The sequence below is a fragment of the Rhinopithecus bieti genome, unplaced genomic scaffold, assembly GCF_001698545.2.
Source record: "Rhinopithecus bieti isolate Rb0 unplaced genomic scaffold, ASM169854v2 scaffold_72161, whole genome shotgun sequence".
Classification (NCBI taxonomy): domain Eukaryota; kingdom Metazoa; phylum Chordata; class Mammalia; order Primates; family Cercopithecidae; genus Rhinopithecus; species Rhinopithecus bieti.
Window position 1 is genome coordinate 1,706,230 of NW_016828382.1, and position 21,619 is coordinate 1,727,848.

General features: G+C 36.8%; 1 protein-coding gene across 5 annotated transcripts in view; it reads left to right on the forward strand.

The window, feature by feature from the left end:
- The window catches only part of RASSF8 (Ras association domain family member 8), a 121,237-nt gene that overhangs the window by 85,369 nt on the left and 14,249 nt on the right, over positions 1 to 21,619 (forward strand). Inside the window, exons 1-2 of one of the 5 annotated variants that reach the window (XM_017864519.1) lie at positions 13,523 to 13,645; positions 20,668 to 20,835. In XM_017864519.1, coding sequence (XP_017720008.1) covers positions 20,733 to 20,835 — 103 coding nt within the window. In that variant the 5' untranslated portion in view covers positions 13,523 to 13,645; positions 20,668 to 20,732. Of the gene's footprint in view, positions 1 to 13,522; positions 13,646 to 15,997; positions 16,057 to 20,624; positions 20,836 to 21,619 lie in introns of those variants that run through there. The other 4 variants (XM_017864515.1, XM_017864518.1, XM_017864514.1 and 1 more) reach the window with 4 other exon arrangements.

Below are 21,619 nucleotides of genomic sequence, written 5' to 3' on the forward strand. Positions count from 1 at the left end.
TCATTTTTACAATTTTAATGTAAGGGGGCCTAATTTTATTTTAAAAGAGCCAAGATGACTTTGAGACTAATATTTAAACTAATATTTAATATAGCCCAGAAGACTGGTAACTTGAATTTTTAAAAAAGTGTATGTCTGGTAGAGCGTGGTGGCTCACGCCTGTAATCCCAATACTTTGGGAGGCTAAGGCGAGTGGATCACCTGAGGTCAGGAGTTCGAGACTAGCCTGGCCAACATGGTGAAACCCCGTCTCTACTAAAAAAAAATAGCCAGGCTTGGTGACACATGCCTGTAATCCCAACTATTGGGAAGGCTGAGGCAGGAGAATCACCTGAACCCAGGAGGGAGAGATTGCAGTGAGCCAAGATAACACCACTGCACTCCAATCTGGGCGACAGAGCAAGACTCCGTCACAAAAAAAAAAGTGTATGTCTATTACACTATGATAAAGTAGTATCTAAGTGATAGGAAGTTGGTGTTTTCCTTTTATATCTCAGAGTTTATCTAATTTTACTATTAACAGTATTGCTTGGTTGCCTAATAATTTGTTTGAAATCCCCTACTTGTACTGTGTGAAAAAGTCTACCCATAGACTATAAAAGCTGTAAAGATTAAATTCGGATAACCCCTTGACAGTGCTGTACCCAGGGCAGTTAGTAGGAAGAGGCAAGGTGGGAAACAGTGTTTGCAGAGAATTTGAAAACAATAAAATTAAGAGTCCTAAAAGCTGACCTTCCTTATCACCATGGTCCAGATATTATAAGCAGTATCAGTGATAGATGCTCTTTTGTCACCTCTGTGGATCTTTGCCACTGCTAAACACCACCGTCACTCCCTTTGGTATACTCTTTTAAAAGTAAATGCTATGCAAATAAGTTTAAATTTTCATGTAAGTTATTTCGTACAGTTTTTGTATTTTGTATACCTTTTAGGGCATATTTAGAAAGAGACTAGAGTTTATAATTATTTTACTACCAAAATCCCATTTTATTATACCGTTCCCAAAACCTTCATTCCATTTTTAAACATTTTATTACCAAATTGTGTTTAGTTAATATTTTTGTTTTTATTATTAGATGTTTATAACTAGCAATCAGATTGGCATAGAAACAACAAGCTTAGCACAGTGAATTCAGATAGTTATTTTCACAAGCAAATATATTTCATTGCATGGATAGCCTTTATGTGGCTGGTGGGCCTTCATGACGTGGGCCCCTCTAGTTTTTGTTTGGAGGTGGGTGCTAAAGAGATACTTGTATGGGATGCAGGGGTAAGCTTCAGAGGAGTGGCTGTGTCCTGAAACCAAGAGCTTCCCCTAAAGGGTCACCACAGCAAGCTTGTTTTCTTAGTCAGAGACTAAAGGAAAATTGTGCCCTAGCCAGCTAGCTTAAGGGTAAAACAATTTTAAGGTGGAGAGAGGGAGAAAAGCAGCTATGTATTAACCAAGGCCAGCTCAATTCTAGGACTGGGCTGAGTGAGTGCCTGTGCTGTGTGTATTTGCACGGCATCCCCTCCTCTTCGGTGTGTTGTCTTTCTACCTTGTACACACCCCCATCACAGTCATATCTAGTTGGGCTTGTAAACTTCTGGAGTCGACACACATGTTGCACGTGATGTATATGCTTTGGATGAACTAATGGCACCGTGATCAAATAGTTTGCTCTCAGAATAGGGTCTTCCCTACTATTTTGTACCTTTATTCTTAGAGTGAAGCTTTGTTTCATGATCAAGGTCTCAAAGAACCTCAGTCCCTTTGGAAGTAGAACTGACTAGACGAAATACAATGAAGATCACAAAATAAATAAGCTAAAACTATGGTTTTGACTGTTTCCTTGAAAGTATTTTGCATTTTCATTTATGAGCACCGTAGATCCTGCAAATGTACTTATATGTTTTTATACTTTGTGTTTAGAACCTCAGCTTTGAGGCATACTGGAAAGGCCAAAACTACAAAACTAGATATTTGGCTTTTAAATGTATCTTCAGCATACATATTCATTACTGTTACCCAGGGCACGTTTGAAAAAATCCAAAAAACTTGTATAACCAACTCTTTAATTCCCAAGATTAATTTGGGAAAATAACTCAAATGCTTTGTTTTTTAAAATGTTCTTGTTAAAACACACACACACACACACACACACACACACACACACACACACACACGTTTAAAAGGGGACATATTTAATTTGCTTGGTTTCCAACAGATGTAATTAGTGCTCAGTGAAGCCTTAGCTCCCAGTGCACAAAACTAGGACATTGTTTTGTCTCTTGTTGGTTTTATTTAATTTGACTTTAGCGTCCTCACAATGAATTTTATTGCCCTGATAAATTACTCCTTTGTTTTCAAAGACAAATCCTTCCTATCATTCAGGTCTGTGTCAGTTTTTTCTACTTAGAGCTTTGTGGTACATTACAGATATTTATTCTTTCTACATAAGTGTAAGACTTTTTCCCTTACTTTTCTAGAAAATGTTTATGTTTTAAAGTTTGCTTTTGAATTCTCTTTTAAAAGCTATTTTAATTGTTTCACAGTGTGGAGCATTAGAATCACAGAACTGGAAGGGACATCATGGATGTTCCTTGTGATTGGGAAAGGAAGGTCCACAGCAGTGATTTTCATTGGGGATCCTACTCCTGTGAAATTTGGCATACTGCTCAGGTCAGACTCAGAAGGTGAATTCTTAAGGTAACTTTCACAGCATTGCCGGAAGAATTAGCTTTTGTTAAGTAGATAGGACAGTCTTCATCCCGTTTTTTTCTTAGGCAGGTGGAACGTGATCTCTCTGTCTGCTGCTCATAGTTCCCTTGTGAATCAGTGGGGGAGAATAGCAGGTCCAAGTGGGCAGAGTTCTGATTTCAGTGGTAGACTCCTATTGAGGCTGAGTGTTAGAGGATGGAGGGCTTGGGACTTGAGTTCTGTATTCAGTTCTTGTAACTTAACTCTTGAGTAGATCAGTGAATCTCAGCTGTTTGCTGTTTTGGAAGGAGAGGGGTGGGGGGGGGTCCCTGTTACAAAATGATAGTGTTAAATGCCTTTATAAATTATCTAAGACTTGTCAACACCATTTTGAATTTTTCAGAGAAAAAACGCAGAAGGCGTTATCTCAGAGTTGCAGTTAACCTATTGCCTATTGCATAAACTTCGTGGTACATTAACAATACCGGTAGTTGGTGATTCCCATGTCATCTTCCATTGATTTTTCTAATAGTATGAATTTTCATTCAGTGTTTCTGCCATGTTACTTTTGAAAGAATCACCCTGTGACCTGAAAGTTGAGGCAAAAACTTTTTCTTTTACTTGTTATTTACTTCTTGAGTAGATGTGTTTAAATAAAAGGTATAACTAACGGCTTAATATAAACAAATTAATTGATTTGCCTGGATTTAATGAATAAGTAACTTTAGACAGAGAAATAATGTTTGTCATTTGTGTCTTTTCTGCGTAATCATGTATGTTACTGAATGTCTGACCTGGGTAACACTGCAATTAACATAGAGCTTATGAATCACATCAGGTATTTAAATTATGACTTCATTTTCTTGACTTTGATTATTCTCTCAACAGCATTTGAGCATTGAGATTCACTTAAACTGTGGCTCTTTTGTTTTATTTTTTTGTAATTTTTTTTGCCTTTTTAATGGTTGAATCGTAACTTTAAATATATTAGTATTCTTGACTTTTAAAAAAGAAATTAGAAAATTGTTTATCTCCTTGACATAAGATTTTTAGTTTAATAGCTAAACACAAATAATTGGCTCCTTGGATTGGAACCAAAAAATTTCCCAACTTCATTCCCTTATCATTCTGCCACTAGTAAGTAAACTTTGAGCAGTGGAAAGACTTCTAAAATGGGCTAGTGTCAGTGAGGTGGGACATGCGGTGAAGGTTATTGGGGGGTAATAGTGGCTGAGGGGAGTGGTGAAGTGGCATCTTACCTGGAGGAGGAAAAGTATTTTGCTCTAAAGTTTGGAAGAGGCAGAAAAGGGTAGGAAATGTTTTTTTGTGATGGGCTTGTGCCACAGAGTTTGAGAACCAGGTCAGTAGAAGCTGCAGCTCCTACTAGTGCTTCAGTTGAATAGGTATAGATAGATACCTCTTGACTGTGAAAACATCTGTCCCATGCCACACTGCGGACATCTTGCCTAACACCCCACTTCACCTGGCCTCCTCAGGAGTAACCTACTTAGTCCTTGAATCCCTGCTTCCCATTTTAATAGCAAGGTGACTGCTGACCCTTTCTTAGGCTGTGGCTTTTTCCTCTTTTCTGGGCATTCAATATATTCATATAGGACTAACATGAATATTTGAGTTCAGTTGGTTAGACCATGATTTTTGCATAGTTTATTCTTATTTTTTATAAGTATTCTTATACTAACAATTATACATAGTATTCTTAATAGTTTAATCTGTCCTTTCTGCTGAATATGTTGTTGTCTATCATGTTGAAACACAAGCTGAGTTTTTGAGGATTTCTTATGTTTTCATATATACAGCTTTTAGAGTTTTTCATTCTTTCTTAGAGATCTATACTATTTTGCTTCTTCAGGAGCTCAGTTGGATTAATATTATTTCGAATTTGCAGAATTTTAGGTAATCAGAAATGCATGAATCTCCTTGGCTTTGACACTGGGTGATTGTGTAACTTGAACAGTTTATCAACTGGATAATACAGTTAATTTAATGAGTATGCACTATGTTCACAAGACTAGGAATTGTAGAGAAGTGGGGAAAACTCTGATTTCTAGCTTAAATGATAGCTGAAGAAGCAGAGTGGGGTGTGTGTGTGTACACACACCCATATATATCTACATACATAAATATATGTATACACACACATACACATATATCTACATACATAAATATATATATATATACACACACACACACAGAGTAAAATACTAAATTCCAAGCCTAGATCAGTCTTAAAATGGAAACATAGGACAGTATGACATGAATTTGTATAATAATGCTAAGGAGATGCTATTTAAAGTGTAGAGTATACTTAAATGAGTTTTATAATGTTACATCTCTGATAATTTGATATATTGTGCCTGTCTTAGTTCTAGATGCAAATTTCAAATTTTGCTGGATAGCTCTACAGAAATATGTATTGTCCTTACAAATTCAAAATACCCAAAACCTAGCAACTGTTTTATTTATGACAGAATCATACTGAGAGAATGAATTGCTGGTGATTGTAAATGTTTTGGAATTTTCAGTCTGATTTTAAAAATGAAACAAGGTGTATATTTGTTTAATATAATTCTTTTCTGAAATATAGCTGTAAATCAGAAAGGTTGGTTTATTATTTCTCCAGTTAAAGGGGAGAGCATGGCAATCTGAGAAAACAACACATTTGAAGGAAGGGTTAGAGAAAGAGCACCTGCTGTGTTATGTTCACTCTATACATTCCCAAGCCTAGGAGTGGGCGACAATGTTAATCACAGCCTATCCAGGCCTATCTGTGGGTCTGGATTTTTTTTTCCATAATCTAAGGCAAGTTATTCAGATAGATAATTTATAAACCAGAATCTGAAAATGGCTTGAAAAGTCTGCATAGTTTACTTTATGAATTCCTTTGTTTTGATTTCGTTAGATTCCTTACATTCTTTTTATTAAAACCTTCTGAGTTTGTAGGGTGGAGCATGTCTTCTTTCCTGATGAGATTCAGTCTATTTTGATTAGTTTGTTTTTAGGGAGTAAAAGCCTTTGCTTAAGTGATAAGGTGTTAAGAAATGTATCAGGATAATTTTATACTGTACTGATTTTTTTTTCATTTCTAAGCGATAGTAGATGTTATCTTTGTAATTTTCTGCCTCTTTTATAAGTATGATTTACTTGAGCATTTCCTGTCACTGAGCTTTTTTAAAATATTTACAGATTATTTCAATTAACTGTTTTATTTAAGATCATATGGAAACCACAAATTGTAGATTAGAACAATAGCATTTTTTTCTTGAGATAATGCATTCGGATATATTTAAGGGTTTTGCAGTGTGATATAATATTCACAGTAGCATCAATTAGTGGTAAGATTTATTTCAGGAGTTTAAATCAATACTGCAGGGCTTTTCCACAGTATTGCTTAAAATACTCGAATGCCAATTTTATTCCCTCTGGGATCACACTGACATTTTCTCATTAGTATTGTGCCCATTCCCCTCCTAGTTAAGCATAAACTGTTTCTGTCCTGTACAATTAATGCCTATATTATTCGACAGACACACATGGTTCACCCATTCTGTGCCAGCCACTATGCTGAGGGGTTCCAGAGGTAATAGGACAATGAGAGGAGTAGCCAGATAAACACTTTGATACGAAACAAAACCACCTAATGCTTTGAAAGCACAGGGAGAGTGCCCGCCTCCATACCAAAAAACTGGTATGCTGCCTGTTGAAGGATGTGCAAGAATTAGCAGAGAAGAATGCAAAGCATTTACCAAGGAAAAAGAGCAGCATATGCAGCTCAGAGATGCTTGGGAGAGTGATAGATTTAGAGAACAGAAATGTTTTGGCATAAGGGTAGAGGGGAATTGGGAGAGTTGCAAGATGATTAAGGGGTAGCACATCAGTAACCTGTGCAGAGTTTGGATTTTATCCTGAAGGCAGTGGAGAGCCATTGGAGGATTCTGACCAGGAGAATGGAATCCGATTTGTATTTGAAAACCATTTACCTCTAGCAGTAATCTGTGAAGTGGATGTGCAAGGAAGGAGACAGGATGAGAAGGCAGGGAGATCAGTTAGCACGCAATTGCAGAATGCAGCAGTTTCATTCCTAGGTACAAGTGCTCAAAGCAGCAGCATTTGTAATAGCCAAAAAAACTGGAAACCCAATTGCCTATCAGCAGTAGAATAGATGAATAAATTGTGGTTTGTTTTACAATGGAAATCTCTACTGCAGAGAGAAAGAATGAACGATTGCTATGCACAGCAACACAGATGAAGCTCAGCAAACATAATGTAACGCCAAAGAAACCAGGCACCATTACATATGATGCAGTCCATTTATAGAGTCCAAAACAGGCAAAACTAGTCTGTGATGATAAAGATCATAATAGTTGCCTTTGAGGAAGGGCGTTGGGCCTAGGAGAGGGGCTTTTTTTGATCTTCGAGATGATTAGACGAGTGTGTTCACTTTGTGAAAATTCATAGTTCAGGATTTCTGAATTTTTCTGTATGTTATACTGCAATTAAAATGTTTCTTTAAAAATCTAGTTTCCTCAACTGCTAGTCATGAACACTCTCCCAGTACTATTCCCAGCCCTCTTCTATCTAAATAGTCACTATTGTCATGCTGCTACTTCCTCCCACTTTGCAACTCACTGAGGCAGGCTGGAGATTTTTGTGACTGCTGGAGTGATTTTTGCCAGTTTGCTTAACCCATTGCATTCCATGGGTTTCCTGGCAGAGATTCCGCAAGCTACCTCTGCCAGAATGACTGCTGTAGCAGTGCTTGAGTTTTGGTTTTTAATATGAAAATGTAGGACTTAAATATAAACACATAGTGGAAGTCAGATATATTAATGAAATGCAAATGTATTTATGTAAGCATAGCAAAAACTAGGTTTTTCCCCCCTTAAGCATGCAGTTTGTTTTGAAAAGTATGTTAGAATTTTATACAGTTAATTGATTCAGTAGCTGTACCCTACAGTTGGACTATTTATATTATTCATGTGCTCTAGGTTCGGTTGTATAGCTCATTCATTCTGACTGCTGATGACTGTGTCACATTCATCTACACCTGGTGATGTACTTTCAGTAAAGGACAGGGAGTAGGCCTAAGCTCAATTCTATTTATAGAATCCTGTAAAATAGAGTACCACTTTAATCAGTATCACTGATATTTACAGTAAATATCAGGTCTTTTGCCCTGGAATTGCACGATGCACATCTTAAACTTAGTGTCTGTCTTCTCCAGTAGTGTGAAATGCTCATTAAACAATACAGTACCTCCTAGATTATTTAAAGCCCAAAACTTTCCCAATTAATTGCAGAGCAGCACACAATATCTCTTTAAAGAGAATGGCAGCTAGAGAGAGTGTGAAGAATAAAGTATAGCTGTTTGGAACAAAAGCATTATTTGTTTTATTACACTGAATAATGAGCCTCTCTTCAAATTTTGCTACACTGAAAGATACCGGTTACTTTGAAATATCACCAAAGGATGTATCTATTTTTGCATGTCATCTAGGGACTTAATTATTTAATTGGCTTAGATTTTCTTCAGAAAACAAATAGAACAATCGAAATTATTCTTAACCCTTAGAGATTAAGGAAAAACTAACTGCCTTTTCAAATTGTTTGAGTGGACACTTTTTTTTGTTCTCTATTAACTGAAATAGCCTTAATTTGACAAAGACTCATAGGGATCATGCATGCTTAGTTTTGCCAAATATTATTTTTGGCTTCCATATTCTTAAAGCATTTGGTACTTTATCAACTGAATAAGTATAGTAATTTTAAGAAACATTAAAGTTTTCTGCTTTGTCTACTGTGCTCATTAAATTTTAACATTGAAGTCCAATAGAAGTTTTATAGTCTAGCAGCCACTCCGACTCATGAGTCAGGGGCTCAGATTTTCCTCAGTCTTACATATTTGTTTTATTGCCGTTTCCTCACAAAATAATTTTGTTTTGTCTTTGAAGTATTTCCATACCAACTTAGCTTTAAAAATGTGTACCTGCAAAGGAATATGCTTTAATATGTGAGGTTTGACTCTTTGAAGCCACCACTGTAGTCCTAACAATGGACAATGTTTTGTTGAAAAGTTTTCACATTTACTTTATTGTAACTATAGAAATGTTCCTGTTTGTCAGGATTTATGGGCTCAATATTTGCAATACCATAAATGAGAAGTCCATAGTCATCTTGGTTTCATGGATAAAAAATAAATGTCTTTTTATCCCCTATTAAGTAAAATGGTGGATTTCATTGCAAAATGTTAAATATTAAATATGTAAATAATTCAAGTAGTTTGATTTTTAAATATTAAATTCAAGAATTAGATTCATTATACCTGAATGGTGACTAAAAGGTAATGAACTTAATTTGCCATCTCTTTCATGGAAAAAAAGTCCCTCATCAGGTGGCCCATACCTATTCAGGTGGGCAGAAGAAAAGTGATTCTATTTTTGGCAGACAGATTTTAATGGAAAGGACATAGATTTGGGCGATCATATAACATCTGGATTCAGAGCGTAGCTCTATTCCTGCTTTACTGAGATGAGAGAGACTGAAAGGAGCAGCTTTCACCAAGAACCTCAGGGATCATATATTCCTAAGTCTCATTTGGTTATTGAACACCAGCTCTTTCTTCTCCTCATTTCTGTGGCAATAATTGACTAAATTTATATCATTTGGTTTAGTAGTGTTGGAAATTATAACTCACATGATCACATTTACTTGATTACTTTCTCTCCTAAGCCAGAATTAGTGATTACAAATTTCCTTGCAAACTTTGCTAATAACTTTATTTCATGAATAGAAGTAACTGTGTAGTAGTTCTGAGTGTTAAGATTTGCATCTGCCACTTACCGGGTGGGTAACCCTGAGTAAGTTACTGATTCTCTATGCCTCCATTTCCTCTTTTGTTTAATAATTCATGTCACAGAGAGCAACAGATAAGTGTTAAAAGGATTAAATATCTGTTCTGCCTTGGTGACAACCTAAAAGATTTTTAAACTTTTTTTTAAACGATTAAATAAAAGAGTGGCTGGGCACAGTGGCTCCCGGCTATAATCCCAGCACTTTGGGAGGTCGAGGTGGGAGAATCACGTGAGGCCAGAAGTTCAAGACCAGCTAGGCAACTTAAGGAGACCCCATCTCTTAAAAAAAAAGTAGTATTTATATAAAACAGTCAACACTGCATCTTTCACATAGTTAAGAATTCTTGTTGCCAAATTCAGTAAAAGCAAGGTGTTAACCATTTGGCTAGTTGGTTTTCGGTGAAGGTACCAATGTGTACCTACTTAAAGAGAAATATCACAGATATACTTAAATCTACCTTAAAATATCACCAAGTTTTCACTGATTTTGTTTTTCTGTAGGAGTGTATTATACTCACTGCCAGTTTTCTCATGACTTGTGAAAGAAAGCCATGAAATAGCACATGTAGTAGAAAGCATAATTTAATTGATGGCAGAGTTCAGGGATTTTCACATGAAGACTTTGAGAGTGTGGTCTCTAATCCCAGTTCTGAGAGCTTTAGCAGGAATTAAACCATCATAGAACTTGGCACTACACGCATGCCTCAAACCATCTCTGGAGGGTTGCAAAGTAGTCTGGGATCCTAACAGAAAGTATAATTGCAAAACAGATGGCTTTTTATGTTCCTTTTTTATAATACTGCAGCAAGAAATGGAGCCCAATGGTATCTTATTTTTATATTTCTTATTTATGAGATTTTGTGCCAGGAAAGTCAAATTGTAAAGTCCCATGTTGTTCCACCTTCCATAAACATTGAAGAAAATTAGCAAGAACAGACCACACGTACTTTTTTCTTGCTAATGTTCTTATATCAATAATAACTCATTTTATGATCTGTTTTAACTAGAATTCTTGAGAGGGGCAACTCCCTCAACATCTTCTGTACTGGGCACTTTATTTATTTAAATATATGTCAAATAATTTAATTTCAGTGTTCTGAATAATCTAAATCAGTTTTGTGCAAAGATTGGCTCTGCTGTCACCTGTGCATGGGACCTTGATCCTGTGTATAACCTGGCCAGGCCTCAGCCTTCTACGTTCAGTGAAATGACTGTACTAGTTGATGGCCAGTGGGCTGCCAGCTATGAAAGGTGAGACGTATTAATACTTTGAAGGAAACTGTGTTGACTTAGCTGGTAACTACAGTCTCCAGCAGCAGAGAGACCTGGACAAAAGAGCACTAGCAGGGGATCCACCTGCCTGGGTCCCTTCAGGGCTGCCCTGCCATCAGGGGTCACATTGCAGGCATGGCTTCAAAGACAGCCACACTGTGAAAGTTTAAGAGTCTGTAGTACTTACAGACCCTGGGGGGTACACAGCATGCCTGGAGGCCACATGTAGGTAGGTCAGGTCACAAGCAGGTAGAGAGAGAAAGGGAGCTGGCAAGTAGCGTTCTATTTTTGATAATGAAATGTGAGTCACAGGCAGATGCCTGAAGGATCCACTTAAAGGAAGCAGCTGGAAAGCGGGAAGCCCAGTCCATGAGGCAGGAGAGATACCTCCAAGTTTTTATCCCTGGCTACTGGCTGGAACCATTTGAGTAGGCTGTAGTACTGGAAACTGTGTCAAGGGCAATTGAGCCAGGCTGACTTATATTTAAAAATGGATGCTGAGGCAGCATAAAATTAAAAGCACTCACTGTGCACTGTGCTGATCCATTTGGTTTCCGTGAACTCTGAAATGAATAACCTTTCACCTGCCTGGAGAAAGTACCATCATTGACCCATCCCTGACATCTTTGGGTATGAGAAGCTTGACAGCTTCTTTAGAGCCTTCACCAGGTAGAACCAAATGTATTTTTGAGTGTTGTTGGTAGGCTTATGACTTAGCAAGAAAAATATAGCAAAGCTGGAGTGGTAGAGGAGGGGGAAGAAAGAGTAGAAAGATGCATATGCCGAGAATAATGGCATTTGTATGGAATGGTGGCATCCCAGTTAGAATTGGCTCAGAGCTGCTAATACTAGAGAGATTGGGCCCATCAGGAATTGGCTTGTAATAAGGGCTACGGGGCCATTGGAAGCCCTGACCAAGACTGAATTGTACATTCTGTGTGTTGCTCTCCATTCCTTTCTACTGTTTTCATTTTTCATACCTCCCAAGTGGCCGGTTTTTCATGCCACTCATGGCTTTCTGGCCTCTCTGTGCCTTCTTCCTCCCTCACCTTTTTTTTTTTTTTTTTTTTTGAGACAGAGTTTCACTCTTGTTGCCCAGGCTGAAGTACAATGGTGCATTCTCAGCTCACCACAACCTCCACTTCTTGGGTTCAAGCGATTCTCCTGCCTCAGCCTCCCTAGTAGCTGGGATTACAGGTGCCCACCACCACACCCAGCTAATTTTTTGTGTGTTTTCAGTAGAGATAGGGTTTCACCATATTGTCCAGGCTGGTCTCGAACTCCTGACCTCAGGTGATCTGTCTGCCTTGGCCTCCCAAAGTGCTGGGATTACAGGCGTGAACCACTGCACCCAGCCCTCCCTCACCTTTTATAAGGTGTGATGTTCTGGGCTTAAAATCCCAAGCTAAATACTTGCCTTGTAAGTGTTCTTCTGTCAGATAGACGTCAAAGAAGAAATCAGTCTAATAAGCGTGTTCTTGCATTTCCTTGGGGTATTAGAATGATTTTACAAAACGTAACTTGGAAGGAATGGGAAGAAATGACCTTTTTAGTGGTGTTGGTTAGTCTATTAGATTAGTTAGAGGAATTATTCTGAAGCTGGGCTAATTTTTGAGACAAGCCTTTGATTATTGAAACATATCTCTTGGTTTTCTAAAACAGGTAATTTTACATAAAGATTTTGCTTTTTCTTGAATTACAGTTACTACATAAAAATCTTATATTTCCATGGTGAACTTTGACAGGTAAAAACTTACTCAAATTGTTAATTTAGAAATAAGTGTCATCCTTTAGTTATTCTGCAGAATATTGTACTCCCAAAAGATTTTCAATGCTGTTTTATGCATTGTTTATTAACCCTGCTGGGTGTGAGAGAAGTCTCTACTTCAAAGTCAGAGAGCTTTAACATAGCATATGGTTGAAAAAATATAATTGTCAATAAGCTTTCTGGAGATGGGCTTTGAATAAGAAACTCAACTGAGTACCTTTATAGCACTCAGTTNAAAATCTTATATTTCCATGGTGAACTTTGACAGGTAAAACTTACTCAAATTGTTAATTTAGAAATAAGTGTCATCCTTTAGTTATTCTGCAGAATATTGTACTCCCAAAAGATTTTCAATGCTGTTTTATGCATTGTTTATTAACCCTGCTGGGTGTGAGAGAAGTCTCTACTTCAAAGTCAGAGAGCTTTAACATAGCATATGGTTGAAAAAATATAATTGTCAATAAGCTTTCTGGAGATGGGCTTTGAATAAGAAACTCAACTGAGTACCTTTATAGCACTCAGTTTAAAGTTGATGCTAAATGAAAACTAAAGTTACTAGTTATATTCATTTAAAAGTTTATCCTAAGAAAAAGACATAATTCTTAATAGAAGGATCAGTATTCTCATACCAATAATTATAACTTGATTCATACCATTTTTTTTGTTTTGTTTTGTTTTTTGAGACAGAGTCTCGCTCCAGGCTGGATTGTGGAGGCATGTGATCTCGGCTCACTGCAAGCTCTGCCTCCCAGGTTCATGCCATTCTCCTGCCTCAGCCTCCCGAGTAGCTGGTACTATAACTGCCCGCCACGACGCCCAGCTAATTTTTTGTATTTTTAGTGGAGACGGGGTTTCACCATGTTAGCCGGGATGGTCTCGATCTCCTGACCTCATGATCCACTGCCTCGGCCTCGCAAAGTGCTGGGACTACAGGCGTGAGCCACTGTGCCTGGCCAATTCATAGCATGTTTTATACTAGATGTGACTGAAATCTTAAAATATGAATTACCATTACTAATATCTACTTACAATTTTTGAATGTGCTGCTGCTCTTAGGTATGTGGATTAATAACCTAAAATGTCTTTATTTTCAGATGCTCTTATTAGTATAAATGTTTCTGAAAATTTGCATTGCTATTGATTTGTCCTTCCATAAAAAAGTTTATACTTTTTAAGTTAGAACTTTCACTTCCGTACCCAGACCTAAGTCTTGAATTCAAACTGTGTGCCAAGCCCTGTGCTAGATAACGTACAATTTGAAAAGACATTATTTCATTCCATTTCTTACAAATGCCACCTGGAAAAATATGCATCGTGACTCAAATCACACAAGAAGTAGTAGACTCGGGATTTGAACCTTGGTGCATCTTGTTTCCACTAATCAATATTGCCTCAAACAAAATGGCTTATTCCAGAACATATATTTTAATAGTGTGAATTTAATGAAAATGCAGGAAATCTCCAAGAAATTTTGCTTTGTATTTAAGACAGGAGTTAAAATTAATGTGTATGTTCAGACATATTTTATTTAGAATTCTGTAGAAATAAAGCTGGATGTGATTTTCCAAAACTGAAGGAATAATTCGTTGATGCTGAAAAAGGAACCTGAGCATCAGATACTCATTTTGCTGGCATGTGTTTTTCATAGATTCTTTGAATTAATTGATTCTTTGAATTAATTAATTCTTTGCAGTTTTTTTGGGTTTTTTTTTTTTTTTTTTTTTTAGCATGGTTTAGCACCTCTTTTCTTTCTCTTGAAATGACAAATTTGTGTATTGTCTGATTGTTTTTTATTCACAAAAACCAGTTTCCAGGTGATTAAAGATAAGATTTCTTAGGGTGGTTTAGGACATTTTTAAAAAACATTTATTGGGTGCAGTGAATCCTTTTGGGGAATCCTAGCCTTATTTATTCTTTAGTTCCTGTATTCAGCCAAATTTCAAATATGTGTCCCAAATTACTAGATTTTTTTGACACTGGAAAAAGTTATTTAAGCTCTCTGAGACTCACGTGTCTCATGTTGAAATGAGACTAATCCTATCTAACTTGATGAATTATGTGGTGAGGAATAAATGAAACATGGTGCACAGTGCCTAGCATATAATAAGCACTTGTGCCATTTATTTCCACAATTGTTGGATACTTAAGTGTGTAATGTTTGAGAGTGTTAAATCATTGGGCTTGTGTGAATGCTGGCACCTGAGGGTAATAAATAGTAGAAGAAAGAATATGAGCTTATTCAATTTAATAATGAATATTCCTGTTAGTTTTCAGGGAGTTTCTGGTCACAACATTTTTTGGTAACCCATCAATACATAACTTTGCTTTATGTGTTTTTTTCTGTTTAAAGATAACTTATTTAATAAACATTAAATATAAACATTTATATTTATATTTAAGATGCAATAAATATAAATATTGACAGGCCAAAATTTACCCAAATTGTTAATTCAGAAATAAATGCTATTCTTTAGTTATTCTACAAAATATTGTACTTCCAAAAGATTTCCAATACTGTTGTATGCACTGTTAACACCTCTGGGTATGAGAGAAGTCTCTGTTTCAAAGTCAGAGAGCTTTAACATTGCATATGGTTGAGAAAAATGTAATTGTCAATAAACTATCTGGAGATGGGCTTTGAATAAGAAACTCAACTGAGTGCTTATTGATTCATTAATGTTGAAGCCACACCCAACAGCACTGTAACTCATGCCTAAACAAAGCTTACATAATACGTATTTTTTCCCCATGAGTCACATCACAGCCTTCTTGCCTCAGAAACCCTGGACACCACTTCAGCACTATGCTTGGGGACCATTTTAAATGGTGAAATCCCACCAACAAAACTCACAAAAAACATGGCACCAAGTAGACTGAGAAAGGACACATGTTGACAGTATGAGAGCTGAAACACAAAGACAACGTCACCTTGTTCAGTCTCAGCTGGGAGTGTGTGTGTGTCAGGCAGCTCAAAACTTTCACACTCTATGCGTATCCACAAATAACCCTGAAAGCACCACAGATAGTGATTTTGGGATTGCAAACAAAATTTTAGCAACTAGGCAGGTTTCACAAATATAGAATCTGCAAATAATGAAGAATGGCTGTAATTCCTTTAAGAAAGCATTGATCTTGAGGTAATATGTTTCCACAGATGCAAATGCTCAATTCCAGAAGGATATTATGACAATAAATGGTTCTTAGCTAAAGAATACTCCCTGGTAGCATGTTAGTGAATAAGCCTAGTGCTTCATTGTAAAAATTATTAAAATAATAGTGACTTGCATCTAGAAACCTCATAATGAAAACAATAACTGAACTATATTGAAACCTTTGCAGTAGAACCTTCATTCTACCTGCATCACTGTTTCTATGGAAAAATATATTCCAAATTCCAATTGGAATGTCCTTTTGCTGCGTAGGTCTTTAGTCTGAACGATGACCGATCCACCACACGCACCTACATTGTAGGACTTCCGTTTTCTTCTGTAGTCTAGTTCGGGGGCTGGACATAGAACTGTTGGAGTTGATATAAAGGAAAGATCAGGGTTACAGCTCCTAGAGGGGGGTACTGGGGGCTTCTGCTGGGAAGATGGAGAGATGGGCTCCTCGGATGACTTCATGAATAGTGCCATGATTTTTTTCATAGTTTAAGCTTGCTTTTCTATTTTTCTTTTTTCTTTTTTTTTTCAATTTTTAAGTTCTGGGATATATGAGCTGGATGTGCAGGTTTGTTACCTAGGTAAATGTGTGCCATGGTGATTTACTACACAGATCAACCCATCACCTAAGTATTAAGCCCAGCAACCACTAACTATTCTTTCTGATACTCTCCCTCCCCACCCCACACCAAGCCCCAGTGTATGTTGTCCTCGCTCCATGTATCCATGTGTTCTCATCATTCAGCTCCCACTTGTAAGTGAGAACATGCAGTATTTGTTTTTCTGTTCCTGTATTAGTTTGCTCAGGATAATAGGCTTCTAGCTCCATCCATGTCCCTGCAAGGGACATGATCTTGTTCTTTTTATGGCTACATAGTATTCCATGTTGTACATGTGCTACATTTTCTTTATCCAGTCTATCATTGATGGACATTTGGGTTGATTCCATGTCTTTGCTATTGTGAATAGTGCTGCAGTGAGCATACATGTGCATGTATCTTTATAATAGAGTGATTTGTATTCCTTTGGGATAATGGGATTGCTGGGTCAAATGGTATTTCCACATCTAGATCTTTGAGGAATTACCACACGTCTTCCACAGTGGTTGAACTAATTTACACTCTCACCAACAATGTAAAAATGTTCCTTTTTCTCCACAACCTTGCCAGCATCTGTTATTTCTGAACTTTTAAGTATCTCATTGTGGTTTTGATTTGCATTTCTCTAATGATCAGTGATGTCGAGCTTTTTTCATATGTTTGTTGGCTGCATCTATGTTTTCTTTTGAGAAGTGTCTGTTCATGTCCTTTGCCCACTTTTTAATGGGGTTGTTTTTTGTTCTTGTAAATTTGTTTAAATTCCTCATAGACTCTGGATATTAGACCTTTGTCAGATGGATAGATTGCAAAATGTTTCTCCCATTCCATAGGTTGTCTTTTGACTCTGATGATAGTTTCTTTTGCGGTGCAAAGGATCTTTAGTTGGATCCCGTTTGTCAATTTTTGCTTTTGTTGCAACTGTTTTTGGCATTTTTCATGAAATCTCTGCCCATGTCTATGTCCTCAGTGATATTGCCTAGATTTTCTTCTAGGGCTTTTATAGTTTTGGGGTTTACATTTAAGTCTTTAATCCATCTTAAGTCAATTTTTGTATAAGGTGTAAGGAAGGGGTCCAGTTTCAATTTTCTGCATATGGCTAGCCAATTCACCCAGCACCATGTATTAAATAGGGAATCCTTTCCCCATTGCTTGTTTTTGTCATGTATGTTGAAGATCAGTTGGTTGTAGGTGTGCGGTCTCATTTCTGAGTTCTGTATTCTGTTCCATTGGTCTATGAGTCTGTTTTACTATAAGTACCATGCTGTTTTGGTTACTGTCGCCTTGTAGTATAGTTTGAAGTTGGGTAGCGTGATGACTCCAACTTTGTTCTTTTTGCTTAGGATTGTCTTGGCTATTCGGGTTCTTTTTTGGTTCCATATGAATTTTTAAATAGTTTATTCTAGTTCTGTGAAGAATGTGGTAGTTTAATGGGAATAGCATTGAATCTATAAATTACTTTGGGCAGAATGGCCATTTTCATGATATTGATTCTTCCTATTCATGAGCATGGAGTGTTTTTCCATTTGTTTGTATCGTCTTTGATTACCTTTAACAGTGGCTTGTAGTCCTCTTTGAAGAGGTCCTTCACTTCCCTTGTTAGCTGTATTCCTGGTTATTTTCTTCTCTGTGTAACAATTATGAATGGGAGCTCATTCATAATTTGGCTCTCTGCTGGCCTATTATTGGTGTGTAGGAATGCTGTTGATTTTTGCAAATTGATTTTGTATCTTGAGACTTGACTGAAGTTGCTTATCATCTTAAGAAGCTTTTGAGCTGAGACGATGGGGTTTTCCAGATGTTGAATCTTGTCATCTGCAAAGAAAGACAATTTGACTTCCTCTCTTCCCATTTGACTACGCTTTATTTCTTTCTCTTGCCTGATTGCCTTGGCCTGAATTTCCAATACTATGTTGAATTAGTGATTCAATATATGATTAAAAGTTCAAAGTGAAACAATGATAATTCAGATAGGAAAATATGTGGCAGTATGCTAAAGTATAAAAAGGAGTGTAAAACTTCTGTGAGATACCTAACATCAGATTTATAGAAACGGAGAATGGAATGGAAGTTGTTGGGGGCTGCAGACAGGGCGAAATGGGCAGTTGCTTGTTGAAGGGGTCTAAAGTTTTAGTTACACAAAATGAGTAAGTTCTAGAGATCTGCTGTCCAACATGGTGCCTATAGTTAATAATACTGTATCATGTACTTAAAAATGTGTTAAAAGGATAGAGCTTATGTTTTCTTCCACAATTGAAAAAAAAAAAGTCCCATAGGATCATTTTAAATGATGGGTTTCTTGGTGGCAGGGGGACTTTAATGAGATCTGTACCCTTTCTTGCTTGATTTCCCAAGTTTAAGATCTTTTAATGAATAATGAGGCACTTTACATAGACTTTAATCCAGCTTTCACAAAATTTAATAAAGCAATATATTAATCTTTGGCCATTTTGATACCTTAATTTTATCCCAAGAAAGAATAAAACATATTCTATTTTAGTAAATAGAATGCCTCGCAGAAGAGGAAACAAGTCAGAACTTTTCTGTTTTCTTAAACATTCTCTAGATTGGGCAGCATATAAAACTCTCCTTTGAAATTTAGAGTGCACACCAGCCTATTAAAGTCTCCAGAGAAGTCTAGCTGTAAATGAACTTGTTTAACTTTATTTACTGGCTTTCTTACATTTCTTTAACTTTGGAAGCCTTTTATACCCAGTAACTTTAACATCTCGCAGGCCCTAATAACTGAGGAACACGGTTATGGATTCAGCTTGTCATTGGCAAGGTGGCCCCTTCTTTCTTCATATGGGGGTAATGAAACCTATGCTGTGTCGTATGCCGGGAGCTAAAGCAACTTGCTAAGAGATTAATGTTCAGGCAGGCCTTCCTTGTTTTAGGATGACAAAAGGATTTGTGTACCTTCTCTGGAGAAAGTAATTAGGTTTATTCTCCTTCCCCTTGCATGTGTTGTGACTCATCTATCCAGGTGACCAGATGGCCTAGAACTGTCTTAGATCTTTTAAAAGAATGCACAAGAGACTAAGCCACTGTTTGTAGTAACTACTGTTTTATAAGAAAATTTTAGTGTTTTAAAGTAAGCTTTTAAATAAGCCATTAATTCTGTAATACCAGTGCTACTGTAAACCTATAAACAAATCCAAATGTTCTCTTAATTAAATCAATGTTTATTGCATCTCCTGAATTTTAACATTCTTTTGTAAAAACAACAAAGATGTGGGAAGACCACAAAACAATGGACAAACAAAAAATTGTAGATTGATTAGAGAATTTACATAGGAAGAGTTGAGATTTTTTTAAACCCACAGGAAAAGAATTGTGATCATTTTAGCAGGCGAGTAACATTCTTATCAATATAGGAAATGAAGAATATGACTATATGACAAAGTAAAAATTTCTGCTTGGCATATAATGCAACCAATGCAAAATCAAATACTGGGTAAACACAGCAAGTAGAACAAAGGGTTAGTGTTTATAATTTTTGAATAACTTGTAATTTAAGAAAACTGTCAAACCCAGTTAAGTGAGAAAAGGATAAACAGTTCATACATGAGGATATTGTTGGTCGTCAAAGGAATTCGTTTCCTTCAACTAAGATTTTTACTCACCTGTCCTCATGCTGTGCTTAGTGTTGGCATTTCAGCGGGGAAGACACTCTTTGTCCTGTGAGGAGAGGGAGGCAAGGGACACATTAAAAACAGTTGTCAAGACATCATACATGAGAGAGTGACATAATATGGGAAAAAAAATATTAGGAAGGCAGGCAGGTAGCAGTTTCTTTCTTTCTTTTCTTAATCAGGAATGTGAACTGAGTAAGATACCTTAACAACTGTTCTTAAATTTATTAATACTCAGTATTGGCAAAGCACTGCAAATTGGTTCAATTTTATTGATAATTCCTAAAATGACAAACTTTTTTTCTTTATTTTTGCCTCAGAAATTACCCTAATGAAATAATCCAAAAGAAAAAACAGGACAGATAAACAACACAAATAGGGCTTGGCAACTAAATAGGAATTTTTAACCTAATGGAGCAAGAGTTCATGATTAAAATTATTATAAAAAATAGTTGTAACATGAAACAGTGTCATGATAGGTGACTGTAGTTACATTTGTGTTGCTTAATTCATTTCTGTAAAATAAGCCTGTGTACTTCAGTAAGATTATGATATGTTAAAATTGGTTTTGTGTAATACTTACATGCTTACTAGAAGAAATGTTGATTCATTTTACTACAAGTGATTTTTTGCCCTTTTGTAGCTGACTCCACAGACTCAACCTTCTTCACTCCGTGTTCCCGCAGCTAGAGACATGACCTAACACCCTGATGACCACTCTCAGGGCCCTTGAGTGACTGGCTGCTGCACCATGGAACTTAAAGTATGGGTGGATGGAGTTCAGAGGATTGTTTGTGGAGTCACTGAAGTCACAACTTGCCAGGAGGTTGTCATAGCCTTAGCTCAAGCAATAGGTAAGTGAACTCTGTGGGTATCTGAGAAAAGTACATTATGCTTCCTTTCATTGTATATGTTTGTTTTAAATATAGATTTCTAATGGATTTTGTTCATTTGGTTCCATAATAAGTCTCACAGGCACACTTGTACTTATTACAGTTTGCCAGTGTTTAGGTAAATCTGTGATAATGATGCTTCTCTGACACCCCTAGATTTTACTAACCCTGAGTTAGCACCTACACTGCCTCCTTCTCTCCTGTTGTTCAGCCCAAACAATGACTTCTGAAACTACAGATGTTTCCTTGAGCCAAAATTTGGACCCAGATTAAGAATTTAGATTCTTGGTTCCCAGAATCCGTCATTAGGAAAAATCCCACTTACTGTTTATTTCTCCATACTTTTAGAAAATACAACAAATGAAATAATATCGTTCTTCACTGGAAAGATAATGTATACTTTTAAAATCTTATGATTGGCCGGGCACGGTGGCTCATGCCTGTAATCCTAGCACTTTGGGAGACTGAGGCAGGCAGATCACTTGAGGTCAGGAGTTCAAGACCAGCCTGGCAAACATGGTCAAACCCGTCTTTAATAAAACTACAAAAATTAGCCGGGCGTGGTGGCACGCACCTGTAATCCTAGTTATAGACGGAGAAAGAAGAATTTCTTGAACCCAGGAGACGGAGGTTGCAGTGAGCCGGGATCATGCCGCTGCACTACAGCTTGGGTGACAGAGCGAAACTTGGTCTCAATCAATCAATAAAATAAAATTAAAAATAAAATAAAATCTTATTATACAGT